The sequence below is a fragment of the Phascolarctos cinereus genome, unplaced genomic scaffold (genome assembly GCF_003287225.1).
Source record: "Phascolarctos cinereus isolate Bilbo 61053 unplaced genomic scaffold, phaCin_HiC Scaffold_1;HRSCAF=81, whole genome shotgun sequence".
NCBI lineage: Eukaryota > Metazoa > Chordata > Mammalia > Diprotodontia > Phascolarctidae > Phascolarctos > Phascolarctos cinereus.
Window position 1 is genome coordinate 104,029,648 of NW_027555514.1, and position 14,974 is coordinate 104,044,621.

Below are 14,974 nucleotides of genomic sequence, written 5' to 3' on the forward strand. Positions count from 1 at the left end.
GGAAGGAAATAAGCATTTATTAAGCACTTACTATAGGAAATACAAGCAAAAAGAAAGACAGCCCTTGCCCTCAAGCAGCTTACATTCCACTGGAAGAACAACAGACAAAAAGGAGCTGAAAAGCTGGAGGTGGAAGAAATGAAGGTTTTAAAGTCCAGGGAAAGTCAGAAATAGGGCTGAAAGTGAATGAAGGCAGGGCAACCTAGGCCCCTCCACAAAATGGAGACTCCAGAAGAACTCACCAGTGGAAGAAGGTGGATAAGACTTGTGGAGGGATAGTCATGGTGAGCGGGACATAGGGGTGGTAAGCTGTTCCAGGGTGAGAAGAATGTATATGCTGGGGAAAGTCCCAAGATTAGCTGGCAAGAGAGAGGGCATGGCATTGAAATCCAGAGAAAATCGGGAACAAGACCAAGATAGAAATAAATAAAATAGGCTGGCCTGGATCTCTCCACAAAATAGAGACTCCAAGAACTCACCAACAGGAGGAGAGAGATGGGCCTTGTAAAAAGATATACCCAGGGGCATGCTGGAAATAGCTCTTCTGGACCGTTCAGTTTTCTGTGTGAGCATTTACACTTAGAAATCCCTACAAATCATGGCTTGACTTATTGTCTTGTGGATTGTGTACCAGGGGTGGAGAACCTTTGGCCTCCAGGCCACATGCAGCCCTTGGACTGAATCCAAACTTCACAAACCTCGAGGCTGCAGGTTCCCCACCCCTGGGCCTTGACTTAAGAAAGTGATGGAGAAAATGTTAACAATACAGATTAAACTTAAAAGTGAGTCTCGGATACCTTTCTTTCTCCCCCCCCCCTCCAATTCCTTGCCAGTTGTTAAACATTAAACCTTCACTAGCCCGCCCCTGGATATATTAGGATGAATAAGCTCTGAATATGGGAGGTTGCTCAGTATGAAGAGGTCTCGGGTGTTGAGGGAAGTTCCGGGTTGAGCCAGAACTAGAAGTGGGGGCATGATTTTGAAGTCCAGAGAGTCAAGAACAGGTTCTGGAAGAGAATGAAGGTAGGCTGGCCTGGGCCCCTTCACAGAATAAAGTCTCCAGGCCCTGCCTTAGCAGGGTTAGCATTTGCTTACCTCCATTTAGTCAGTAAACAGTGACAGAATGAACACTCACTGTAAGCCAAGCACTTGAAGGTAGCTGCCCTGAAGCAGTCATGACCCCATCTGGGGTTTTCTTGGCAAAGATACTGGAGTGGTTTGCTATTTCCTTCTCCAACTCATTTTACAGAGGAGGAAACAGGCTAAATGACTTGCTCAGGGTCACACATCTAGTAAGTGTCTGAGACCAGATTTGAACTCAGGAAGAGAAGTCTTCCTGATTCCAGGCCCAGCACTCTATCCATTGTTCCTCCTAGCAGACACATGCTCACCAGGTGATAATGGGCAAATCCCTTCGCTTCTCAGCGCCACAGACAGCTAAGCCTCAAATTAAAGATGGGCTGGTTCAGTGGAGGGACATTCCCCGTGGGTAATTCTCCACACTGATGAAATCACAACTCTGATGATACATCGAGACAGATAGATAACATATATGTACGTATACATGTATGCATGTATGTATGTACACACACTACATTATGTACCACGTTAAGATTCTGAAAAGTGCTTTCATCACAACAGTCCTGTGAGGAAAGTCTGGCAAGTGTTATTATCCTCATTTTACACATGAGGAACCTAAGGCTCAGGTTTAATAACTTGCCCAAAGTCACAGACCTGGTAAGTATTATTATCAGAATTAGAATTCAGATCAGGGGCAGCAAGGTGGCTCAATAGAAAGAGCACTGGGCCCAGGGTCAGGAAGACTTGAGTTCAAGTATGGTCTCAGACACTTACTAGCTGTGTGACCCTGGGCAAGTCAGCTTAAGATGTCTGCCTCAGTTTCTTCATCTGTAAAATGGGGACAAAAATGGCACCTATCCCACAGGGTTGTTGTGAGGATCAAATGAGATAATACTTGTAAGCTGCATAGACACAGGCACCTAATATAACTGGAGTGTTCTCGAAATCAGGATTAGAAAATGTCAGGAAGTGAATTGATTGGCAAATAGGATCAAAAGCTTTAGAGAACTGAAATAATATCAAGATTTGAGGATCTGCTTTACACCAGATGATAACACAACTTACGGACAGCACTTATCATTGCTCATTACCTGCGAGTTTCACAATCTTGTTTTTGGATTCCCACAAGAAACACTACTCTGAATCTATTTCACCATAGATTCCTCAGATCTAAAGAACAGTGTGGGCTTTTTTCCCCCCTTAATCTTTTCATTCCCCAGAAGCCACCTCTCACCCAGAGGAAAATCTTTGTCCTAATGACACCATTTGTCCCCCAGGAACAAGTGCCTTGCCTACCTGGAACTGGTGGTTCCATGTTTTGAGGGACACATGCTCTCCTCTTCCATGAACAGGACACCATTTTGCATTCCAAACAGGAGTCATTAGCGCTGTCCACCTGCCTCATAATACTGCAAGTGTTCTTATAGCTGAAACTTAGAACAGGGTATAGTCGTATACAGAATTTAGAGCTGAAAATCACTTTGTGTAACTCGTTTTACATAAGGCTTAGAGAGATTAAATGACATCCTAAAGGTCACAGAGGCAGTAAGTAGAAAAGCAGGAATTTGACTCCAAAAGCCAATGTTCTTTTCACTGTCATGGCTGTTCCTGAATAGCAATAGCTTAATAAATGTTTGCTAAATTAAATTTAATGAATTAAATAAATTAATTCAACAAGTTTAATGTTTGGCAAACTCAGTGGTAGGAGAGGTAGAGGAATGACTTGGGTAATACAAAGAAAGGTAAAAAAGAAAGCTCTTTCCCTATCAGGTGGCACTAGTATCATTACGTGAATCTAAGCTTAAGAAGGAAAAGCTGATTTGACTTTCTGGTTTATAGGGTCTTTTCCCAACATAGGGCTCCCTCCTCAGGCGTTCGATCTGGTTCTGTTATTCATTGGTGACATCTAGTAAATCCCATCTACAGAGGTTACCTGTAATACCATTTTTCTGAATGTAAATGCAGTATATACAGATAGGTGGCTCAGTGCACAAAGTACTGGGCCTGGAGTCAGGAAGACTCATCTCCCTAAGTTCAAATCTGGCCTCAGACACTTATTAGTTGTGAGACCCTGGGCAAGTCCCTTAACTCTGTTTGCCTCAATTTCCTCATCTATAAAATGAGCTGGAGAAGGAAATGGCAAACCACTCCAGTATCTTTGCCAAGAAAAGTCCAAATGGAGTCAGACATGACTAAAAAATGACTCGACAACAACAAAAATGCTACAGATGGCTAACATCCATCTTCCACAGGGCTTTTCATAGATAAAACAAAATTATGCAGATCAGTTTAGCCATACAGTCTGAAAGAGGTAAACTAAAAAATGGACTTTGTGGCAAGTAAATGAATTAACCCTGGCACAGCCCTTTTGTCATTATAGCTGTTATTCCTCCTAAGTTATATCATAGCCTGTGGTTTTACATACCAGGATGAGTCTTCAGTGCCCACAGTGTACAAGAGAAAAAACCAGCTGAATCCTCAGCCTCATTTTGGTGGATAGACCTGCCAAGTCCATTGAGAAAGAGGGAATCTCCCCTTCTCAGTAATGTTTGTATGTGAAGCTGAGGAAGGGGAATTTCAAGAGAATACCTTAGAAGAATGGGATCAAATGTTTACCTTGGTCAAGGCACAAGCCAGCCTTTTGTAAATAAATACCTCATTATTTTTTCTAACTCTATAAAATAATTTTTTGGTCGTTTGATTGGTATGGCACTGAATAAGTAAATTAGCTTAGGTAGAATTGTCATTTTTATTATATTAGCTCGGCCTACCCATGAGCAACTGATGTTGTTTCATTCTGTCTCAAGGCAAAGGAGAGTAACCAAAGAAGCCTGAGTGAAGTCCATATCATGTCTTTGTTCACCAAGACTGAAGTGGTTAATGATTAATAGAACAAGTTCCCAGGATTGACAGACTTCTGTGAAAAGCTTTTAATAAGCCTAATTCCAGCCCTCAGTTTTAGAAACAGAACTTATAAAGGGGACAAAAAAAAAAAACAAAGAAAACTAGAGAGAATTCCCCTCTGAAGTTTTTTCTTGGATCTCTCCCCAGCACAGCTGTGTTATTTTTTTCCAACTCAAGGCTTTCGTTTTTCTAGCCCTTCTCTCAAGTTAAGCAGAACTCCCTTCTACCTCACCTGCTCAAGCTCTTACTCAAGGCAGGAAGTACAGCAGAATATGATTCAAGCGTTGTTATTGGAGCTCATGTGTACATTGGTATGTACACAGCTTTATTTTCATAATCGGAAAGTATGGCTGACATACTTTGGGCAAGTCACTTCACTTCTTTCTCAGGAAAGTCTGAGTTCAAATCCTGTCTCAGACACTTACTAGCTGTATGGCCCAGAACAAGTCACTTAACCTGTTGCCTCAGTTTCCTCAACTATAAAATGGGGATAATAATCAACACACCTACCTCACAAAGTTGTCATGAGGATCAAATGAGATTTGTAAAGCACTTAGCACAGTGCCTGGCACACAGTAGGCACTTTATAAATGTTTATTCCCTTCCTCTACTTGAAAACTGCCTCTTACCTTCAGGATAAGTCCTTAACCTCCTGTATACTTGAGGATGATTAACATATACCAAACTAAATATCTTTCCAGCATTAGTCTCCTATCTTTGCTTATTCACTATACAATTTCTCTCTTCCCTTTCCTGAGAGAAACATTGAGGGGGAGAGGATCAGAATAAATTTTCCTCTTTCCAATTGCCTCTCAATTATACTTCTACTAAGAATCCCATTCGACAAGTCAATCAGCCTGTTAACAGTCATTTATTAAGCACTTAACTCTATGCCAGGCACTTTGCTAAATGCTGAGAATACAGCTACAAATAAAAAGAAAAACAATCTTTGCCCTTGAGGAGCTTACATTCTAATGGAGAAGATATAAAAAGAAAGTTAAAAGGGGGTGAGGGGAGAAGGTGGGAGGAAGGAGAATGGACTAGAGCTCTGAGCAGGGGCATGATGGAGAAGTATTCTGACGGCAGCCAGGTGACACAGTGGATAGAAAAATCAGGCCTGGAGTCAGGAAGACTCATCTTCCTGAGTTCTAATCTGGCCTTACTAGCTACACACTTACTAGCTGTGTGACCCTGGGCAAGTCAATCCTGTTTGCCTCAGTTTCCTCTTCTGTAAAATGAGCTGGAGAAGGAAATGGAAAACCACTCCAGTATCTTTGCCAAGAAAACCCCAAATGAGTCATGACGTGACTGAAAAAGCAAATAACCTGGTGGGAAATAAAGAGATGGCTGGCCTGGGTACCCTCCTTAAATAAAAGTTCTGGGAGGACCCTCCATTCTGAGTAGAGGGACAGGTGGAGTAGGGGACAGAGGGTACTTCTGAAGTATGAGTTTCAGGGCTGAAGTGATCTTCCAGAATGAAGAGGTGTCTGGGGCACAATGAAGAAATCCAGAGAATAGCCTGCTTGGAAATGAAGAGACCTAAATAGATGCAGATATAAGATATAATATCTTCCCTTACCCAACAGGCCCAAACGAGCCTGATCTACTTCCAGGAAGATTAGACTGATGGTGGCACATAAGACCAACTGGCTAAGGATACGAAAACAAGAAAAGAGGATAGTCTCTGCTCTCAAGGTGCTTACACTGTGTTAAGGGGAAGATAAAACAAAGGAGATTTAGGATAGCAGGTGAAGAAATCTCGCAGGTTATAGTGTGAACTGGAAGTAAAGTGACCCTAACCAGAGCAATCATAATAGCAATGGAGAGAAAAGGATGGATAGCTGAAACATTTTGAAGACAATCCCTTGACTTGGTGACTGAGGTAGCACGGAAGATTAGAAAGAGCTCAGAACTGAGGAGTCAGAAGACTTGGATTCAGGTTCTTGCTCTGTCATGAACTGGCTGTGTGGTCTTGAACAAGTTACTCTTTCAAACTGTAGCTTCCTCATTTGTCAACTGATGGGGTTGGGCTAGGTGATCTCTAGGCTCTAAAATCAGAGATTCTATATTTCGATATGGGGAGATTTTTAGGAATGGTGGGACCTCTGACAAAAATTGGGACATGGGAGAGGAAAATGTATTTATTGGTGGTTGAGAATGTTGGTTGCCCTTTTGTGTATGCCAGGTTTGAGGTGACAGTGGGACTCCCAGTTAGGAAGTTAAAGATAAGTCTAGATCTCTGGTAGGAGATTGGGAAGGATAATGGACATGGAGTCAGAAGACCTGATTCTAGTCCTGACTGTCCAGCTTAGTAGCTGTGTGACAGTGGACAAATCACATTAGCACTGGGACCTTCAGTTTCTCATCTATGCTGTACAAATATGTGCATTATAAAAGCATTTTGTAAGCTACTCAATGCCAATGCTGCCAGCACAGAAATCAGCCTTTTAGGTCTTTTCTGTCTCCTTCCTGGGATGTTCAGCACACTCTTATAATCTCACCCATTTCTTGGGTCACCTTGCCCTTCCTCATTAGTCTACCCTTAATTATTTCTAAAGATTCTAGTCCAAGTTAGAAAATATTTCTCTCAACTCACGTGGCTGATGAAGTAATAAGGTCCTTTTCTGTCCACAACCACCAGAACCTCAACCAGGCAGCTTCCATGTTGCTCTTTCAATTAGCCTGTCTTTTTAAAACCCATAACCCTAATCTTTTGCATTCTTTCCAGCCTTTCCCATCTGAATTGTCTCTTGTCGGTTAGTATACTTATCTGGTGCCCCCTCCCCCATGCATTTCTACCTTTTTCATCAATCATCGTGCCCCATATCTTTCCAAACAGTTTATCTAAAATAGGACAGTTCTTCATTCTTCATATCTCTCCTGTTTTCTGACTGATCCCATATGCCTTCACAATGTCCTGCCTGCCTCTCCAGGTCACTGGCTTGCATAGGTGGCAGAGTTCATATCCACAGTTTTAGGGTTTCTTTGACTTTCTAATACAAACAATAGACTAAAAGTTGGTATAATTAAAACCCCACTTTCCCAATTTGACTACTTTTGCCCAATTTTAATTTTGGAAAAGTTAAATAATGTTCTCTTGAATATATAGTCATAGTAAATTCAGAACTTGCCAATTAATGCTCCAGGTATGTTACCAAGTTAAAGATTGCTGTTGAATCTTATGCTGCTTTTATTAATGTGATACAAAAGGGAATAGGATATTTACTCAACCTCATAATTGGCCAGGGAGTTCTCGTGTGAATGAGCAGACTGTTTTATTGCCTCTGTTGCTATGATCACACAGAGTAACACTAACAGTATTGTGCCTGTTTGCTCTCCCCCAATAAATCTTCCCCAGGTAGATCTGTTTTTCAGAAGACAGAACTAAACCCAATAGTAGAAGTTAGAGGGGGACAAATTTCAGCTATAAACAGGGTAGAATTTTTTTTCTGAGTTATCCAGCAATGGGACTGGCTGTCATGCAAAATAGTAAGCTCTCTGTTATTGGAAAGTATCAGGCAGTGGCCTAGATAACTAAGTTAGCTTTAAGGTCCCTTTCAGTATAGAGTACCTCAAAGTCTAGCTCCAGTGCCTCCTCCTCCATGAAGTCCTCCCTAATTGCCCATTCAAGAGGGATTTCTCTGTCTAGTCTCAGCACATTGTTTGTACTTAGGCATTTACTATATTCTAAAATGTTACACTGTTTATATTTATGTATATGTATATGTATTATATCACCCCTCCTAGATGGCAACCTTCTTGAAAGCAAGAGTGGTGTGTTATTTATCATTTTCTGCAGGACATTATAGCATTGAGTGAACATTAAGTCATAAAACAGATTTGGATATTGTAGCTCAAATCACGTCCTTGAAACAACAAAAACATACCATAAAAAAACTTGTTCCAGTGGGATTATCTTAAAAAGCAGTTGTTAGTTCCCAACATCTGTTTTGAAAGGATTCCACTCTAGTTATTCTATGAACTGAATGTATGAGAGCTGTCAACACAGCCAGCCTAGATAAATGCTTCAGCGTTAATGTATTGAGAGGTGACATTTGTTTGTTCTCTTTAGAACAGTGTGATATTTCAGTATCATGCTGTGTGTATATGATGAACCTGTAAGGAAACAGACATTCTCGTCCTTTGGTGTCAATGTATGTTTAAAATAGTTTTGGTAGTATGAAACTAAAGATGGTAAGATTTTGGGAAACCACTTCCCTGAGAGAACTGGGGCAAGTGAGTTGGATCTAGTCACCTAAACCAGAAAAGTAATGATTATTCATATAGCTGAGGACATGCCAGCCATCTCTTTTCTGCATCTGAACTAAGAGCTATTCCTCCACCAGGAACCAACTTAGAAGATGGGCCAAAAAGGAATTTAGGGACACACATTTAAAACTGGAAGGGATCTTAGAGGTCATTTCCAACGCTCTCATTTTACAGAGAATATGGAGACCCAGAGGTTCAGTGAACTGAGGAATGTTTGCCTCAGGAAAAAACACAGAAGGCAGCTTCCAGCCATCTGAGGGAACTAAAGTAATGCATAAAGTCAGCGTCCACTCTCCAAACCACATAGATGCTTATGAGACTGGAACCAGATTTAGAATATCATACTGTATTTGAAGAAGCCAAGCTTCTCCAAAGGGTAGTACTAGCCTTAAGATCTGGCTAATGAATATGCTCACAGACCTTGGAATAGAAATTTGAACAGGTGAACCATGGCACACAGTTCTACCTTTGTACTTTATACTTCGGTTTATACTCTTCTTCCCTTATTTCTGCCTATGCTTAGAGATCTTACTGGTCAGTAAGGATCCAACTTAATCCCTACCTCCTCCTTGAACCATCTCAGCCCACAGCAATCTCTTCCCTTCCCTGATACATCTTAAGAGAGTTGAGTAATAATGTAATAGGAAACACAGGGTTTTAAAGTAGAAGGACTTGGATCAGTTCTGATTGCTATACTTTATAAATGTGTGGCCTTGGATATGTCATTTAACTTCTCTCTCAGCCTCAGTTTCCTTATAAAATAGAAATAAATATTGTAAAATAGAAATAATATTGCATAAGCTACCTCAAGAGTTGTGAGGAAAGCACTTTTGAAACCCCAGAAAGTGCTATATAAATGAGTTAATAGTACTACTGCTGCTATTTAAATATTTCCTGAATGTATCTCATCTCCCCAAATCAGACTACATACATCTCTTGAAGTCAGTTCTATTCAGAACTGCCCTGACAGTTTAGTTAGGCAGGAAAAGAACTGTCAAGTGTCATAAATCATGGGGGCCAAAAATCCAGCAATAAGTCAACAAAAATCTGAGAGGTAGACGGTGACAACAGTTTAGGCAGATAAAGTATTAAGTTCAAGAAAGTCAGCTGGGCTAGGAAAAGTTCAGACTCCTGCAGGTCAAGCAGAAAAGATCAAGAACTTAGGATAACCTACTGGGTCAGTAGCCTAGACAAAGGGTCTGGACAACAGCAATGAGAGCCATCCTTCAAATAGTGCTTTCAAGTTGGCAAAGTATTTTACATTCATCATCTCATTTAATCCTTATTCCAAGCCTGAGGGATTGGTTCAGTCATTATTAATAGTTTTATTAATATCTTCCAAGGTTGTAGTAGGAGGAAGATGAGGATAATGGAGGGCAGGCAGCATAGTATGAAGATGGCTGAGAAATGGTAGAGAGGCCTAGTTTGGAACAAAATGGGGCAAAAGCTTACCTATCAGAGTAGGATTCAAACCCAGGTCCTTCTAGACTTCAAATCCAGCATTCTTTCTGCTAAGCCACATAGCCTTGGGTCCGAGTAGGAGGAGTACGGACCACAGCAGTGAGAATGTAGCTAGATAAAGATCCTTTCAAGGCAGTTGCTTCTTCTATAACATGCCCCAAGCTAGCACCGTATGAATAACCTGATTCTGCAAGTAGGGAATGTGGTGAGTACAGAAAGAGTTTGACATAACTTAATGAAATTAATTTATTTTTGACTTAAGTGCTGTTTCACTGTAAAATTTGGACTTTATAAACAATCTAAAGTTTTATACCAAGCAAAACTAGGGCAAACTTGGTTAAGAATTTTTACATGAGTATTCTAGGCCATTGCATATACCTTTACATCAGACAGGACAGTACTATATCTTGAATGGCTGCAGAACAGCTTTAAAGAAATGACAGTACCTTTTGGAAAGCTTATTCTGCAACACTAATTAGTGAATCACAAGACTGACAGAGGATTTTTGTTTTTGTAGTTTATTCTCCTAAAAGAGTTCAGAAATGGGAGATAATCTACTCAGGGAGATTTGAAGGGTGCAATTTTAAATGGGGGAAGAATTAGGAAATGACATCCAAGATTATGATTGTTTTATTTCATTATTTAAAGATGGGTGAAAAAGAGAAAGAAAAAAAAAAGCAAAACTAGAAAGGGAAGGAGCTATCACTTTCCTCTTCACAATGATATGTACTTTTAACGGATAAACCCCTTTGATAAGATTTATAGTATTTTACTCTTTCCAGTTACATGTAAAGACAATTTTTGACATTCATTTATTTTTTTTTTGTGAGGCAGTTGAGGTTAAGTGACTTGCCCAAGGTCACACAGCTAGTAAGAGGCAAAAGACAGCTATCAGGGAACAAATCTTTTTTGACTACAGCAACTCCAAATGTCCATCTATTACAGTTTGGAACTGGAGTCTGCAATGGTGAAAGGCATACCTATACTAGAAAATATTTGCCTGAATGCTTCTAAGACAGCATTTGATTAGAGTACAGTACTAATAAGGTTGAGGTTACAGGTTTGCCTTGAATCAGTCAGTTCTATTCCGAGACGACCAACTACATGTACTCTTCTTAAACATGTGTTCTCCTGGTTACTGAAAAAACCACCCTGCATTTCATGGCAATCTTTTGGATGGATCATTAGCATCCACCCTTCATGTATAAAGTGAATCCATTACAAAAATACCCTCATCTGTAAAATGGGCATAAACTACTTGCAGTACCTACATCATGAAGTTATTATAAGGATCAGTAAGTTAATACAATCAATATATGCTATTGTAAGGATGAAAGGACATATATATGTGTGTGTGTTTGTGTGTGTGTGTGTATGTATGTGTGTATATATATATATACACATATATATATGTAAAATGCTTTACAGTCTTAGTGCTGTACATCATTTATACAGATTATTCATAGTTCAAAAAGTCATGAACACCCATTTGTGTTTTAGAACTGCTAAGCAGTTTCTTCTGTTCTTTTTCAGAGCCCCTGAAATTATCCTTGGTTTACCTTTTTGTGAGGCGATTGACATGTGGTCCTTGGGCTGTGTCATTGCAGAGCTATTTTTGGGTTGGCCTTTATACCCAGGAGCATCAGAATATGATCAGGTGAGTCAAGATAATCCCAGATATTCCTGACAAGTCTCCATTTAATTTCCTTTATTTCCTCTTGTGGAAAATAGGGTAGATTAGAATTTTATGTTTTATACAACATACTCATGGGCATATTTAGGTTTTTTTAAATATCTACTTCAGCCCCAACTTACAAACATTATTCTCTTAATTTTTCCATTCTTTCTTTCCTACTCTTCCCCCTCCTCCATTTTCTTTTCTTTTTGTTTTTGTATATAAAATTGTAATTTCTGTTGTCCCTAAATCCCCTGAAGCCACTAATGCAACAGAAGGTCAGTGATACCGTGACTTTATTTTCTCTTCTTTCACAGATTCGATATATTTCACAAACACAAGGTTTGCCAGCAGAATATTTATTAAGTGCAGGAACAAAGACAACAAGGTTTTTCAACCGTGATACAGACTCACCATATCCTTTGTGGAGGCTAAAGGTAAAAAGAGAATTCTGCAATTCTTCTTCATCTGTCAGATTACTCTTGGAAGAAGAGAACAGTCTGATTAGTAGAGATCATTTTGAAACCTAGAGGCTTTTCACTGGGTGAGGTTTTAATGAAGTTTGCAAAATTGAAGGCCTTTGAAAGGTTTCCTTTTGAAAACAGGGAAGGGATCATGGACCAGAATTGCTAAGTGTACTAGCTGTGCTGATTTGGGAGTAGTTTAGATAACCAGTCAGCTTTTACTTGTTTTAACCAGACACCAGATGATCATGAGGCAGAGACAGGGATTAAGTCGAAGGAAGCAAGGAAGTACATTTTCAACTGTTTGGATGACATGGCACAGGTAAGCTTCATGGGTAAGTAGTGGAAGCCCTTTGATAACCCAGGTACAAGAGGACTTAGTGAATGCCAAGTTCTTTTACAGATGGGATGAAGAATGCTTGGTGGAAATCCACAAGCTCCCTTAATCATGTCATTTAGCCCTGAATTACTTTGAACATGGGTATAAGATATATACATAGACCCTAACTAGTTTTGGTAAGGTTACCATTTGGGCCTATGAAACATCTTAAAAGTATGATATTTTTGTTACAAGCAGTTTTCAGTAAAGGAATTCGTTTTGTGAGACTAATAATAATCTATCCTGCTAATATTTCCTGTGGAAGAATTTAGCCATATCAGTAAACTCAGACATCCCAGACATAGAGGAAGAAGTCATTACTTTTTAGGTCTTAAAGAATGAATTATTATATACCTTTATGGTAAGTACAAGCTGCCATCTCCTTAAGTGTGACAAATTAGTCTAGAATCATACCAAAATAAAACTTTTTAATGGGAAGAGGAGTTTACATTAAAGGCATGTAGGGACGGGGATGTGTAAACCAATAACTTTGAAAACCTATTCCTATAACTAAGATCAGCAAAGATTTTGAGGAAAACTGCTACCTTTTTAACTTTGAGGCATGTTAGAAGGGATCAACAGAAAATGATCTGCAGAAGGCATCTTTGGAAAATAAGCACAAATATAAACTACAAATGTTGAATTCTGACCCCTGCCCATGGTGGTCAGAGATCATTCCAGGGAAAACATTTTCAAGATAGAAAGAATTCAGACCCTGAAATAAAATTTGTTATAGCTTTTAAAAAAACAGTAAAGGTGGCATTCAGTATCTGATTTCTTCCATGAGGTGATGTTTAGATTAGAAAACGATGAAAAACATGTCAGTTTTTCTTCCACAGAGTGTTCATAGGCTAACTTTTCCCTCATCTTATTTCTTCTAATTTTTTATTGTTCGGTTGTCATTAATTTTTTATAAAGGATAACAAATAACTTTGCTTCGGGTTAAGGGGTCAAAACATTAATCAACTTATACCTCATTCTCTGGCAGGCTACTGATGTCTTATAGGTCCTTTTACCCCCTCCCCCTTTTTGTCCCCATGTCTCAAACTAGCTAAGAAGTGCTGTGAGGAATTTGCTGCCTGGCCCCCTAATAGGCAAGATGGAGGCTACTGAATTATGGGGTGGGCTGAAGGCAAGCTGAAGCAGACTATGTAGAGAGAGTCAAGGGAGGGATCCATTGTGACTTGTCTTGATCTCTCTCCAGGTGAATATGACCACAGATCTGGAAGGGAGTGACATGTTAGTGGAAAAGGCTGACCGGCGAGAATTCATAGACCTGCTGAAGAAGATGCTGACCATTGATGCAGATAAGAGGGTCACACCAATCGAAACCCTGAACCATCCTTTTGTCACCATGACACACTTGCTTGATTTTCCCCATAGCACACAGTAAGCCTCCTTCTCGGCGTTTTTAACAATTTAAAAGAGAGAACGGTGGGGAAAATAGGAGACAACCAAGACTAGGTGAACTACTGGGCCCTTCTAAACACTGGGGAACCATATATGAAGGGTTGTGCCCATAATAGCAATATCCCTAAAAGGACAATCACTTTAAATATTAAATGGTAGGGCTATTTTTAGCTCAACCTAAAATGGACCCAGTCTCAGTAGATACAACCACAGTGCCTGACCTTAATAAATGCTTGTTGATTGACTGATCTCCATTAACACTACTATGACTATAACTAGGCCTGAATTCTCAGTGTTGGCCCTGACCCCTAACTAACCTTGGTCAGCTAGCTGGGGAAGGGGAGTGTTTGTTATACAGGTTAAGTCTCATCACAACAGCTACAAGAGAGCATGCTTCCTTAGTGGCTAGAGTTGATATAAGGAAATTTCAGCTCAGCTGTACACATCTCAGTGATCAAACTGTGTAGGGTCTGACTTAATTATTTGAACTAAGGCTTAAGTCAGGCTTACTGGGCCATGGGATTAAAACATGATGCTTGGATAGCAGGTTATGTAAATAACCTGTCCTATAAACCTAGATATTCTAAGCATGTTAAATCACAGTAATAAGGATTTGATCACTTCCTTCAATGTCATTTAAAGATTTTAAAGCATCTCAATAGGAATCATATAGACAGCACTACGGTATAATTACTATACCTGTATAAATGAATATAAGGAGGACATCAGTCTTTAAAAGAGCTGGCTGAGCAATTTCTATGCAAGATTAACAGAATAAGAAATAGACTTCAACTAAAGCCAGAAAGACTTCGATGATTGTAAAGGAAGAATTTCTTAATTGTTATGTTGATAAAATGCTGGGATGAGTTAATGGAAAAGTTTATAATGTCTCCATGTCAAGAGAATTTCAAGAAACCATTTGTCCAAAAAGAAATAAAAAACATTCTTGTTGGGGGGGCAGCTAGGTGGTGCAGTGGATAGAGTACTGGCCCTGAAGTCAGGAGGACCTGAGTTCAAATCTGGCCTCAGACAAATAATACTCACTAGCTGTTGTGACTCTGAGCAAGTCATTTAATTAACCCCAATTGCCTCACCCAAAAAAATAAAAAGAAACCATTTATTCTGAATGATTATACATTCACCTGAAGGCAGGAACCTGGGCCATGTGACCTCAAAGTCCCTTTCAGCTCTAAGGTTCTAGGAGGAAACTATTATATAATCTTACACTCAGGTATTAGTTATCAACTTGAAGAAAATCCCTTAACCTTCTGGGGTCTTAGTCTCTTCATCATAAAATGAAGGGATTGGACTAGATGACGTCTTAAGTTCCCT

At 39.7% G+C, this 14,974-nt stretch overlaps 1 protein-coding gene across 1 annotated transcript in view; it reads left to right on the plus strand.

Annotated features, from left to right (window-relative positions):
• The window catches only part of HIPK2 (homeodomain interacting protein kinase 2), a 258,216-nt gene that overhangs the window by 159,620 nt on the left and 83,622 nt on the right, over positions 1–14,974 (plus strand). Inside the window, exons 3-6 of the mRNA XM_020998088.2 lie at positions 11,248–11,371; positions 11,707–11,826; positions 12,089–12,175; positions 13,437–13,621. Coding sequence (XP_020853747.1) covers positions 11,248–11,371; positions 11,707–11,826; positions 12,089–12,175; positions 13,437–13,621 — 516 coding nt within the window. The remainder of the gene's footprint in view (positions 1–11,247; positions 11,372–11,706; positions 11,827–12,088; positions 12,176–13,436; positions 13,622–14,974) is intronic.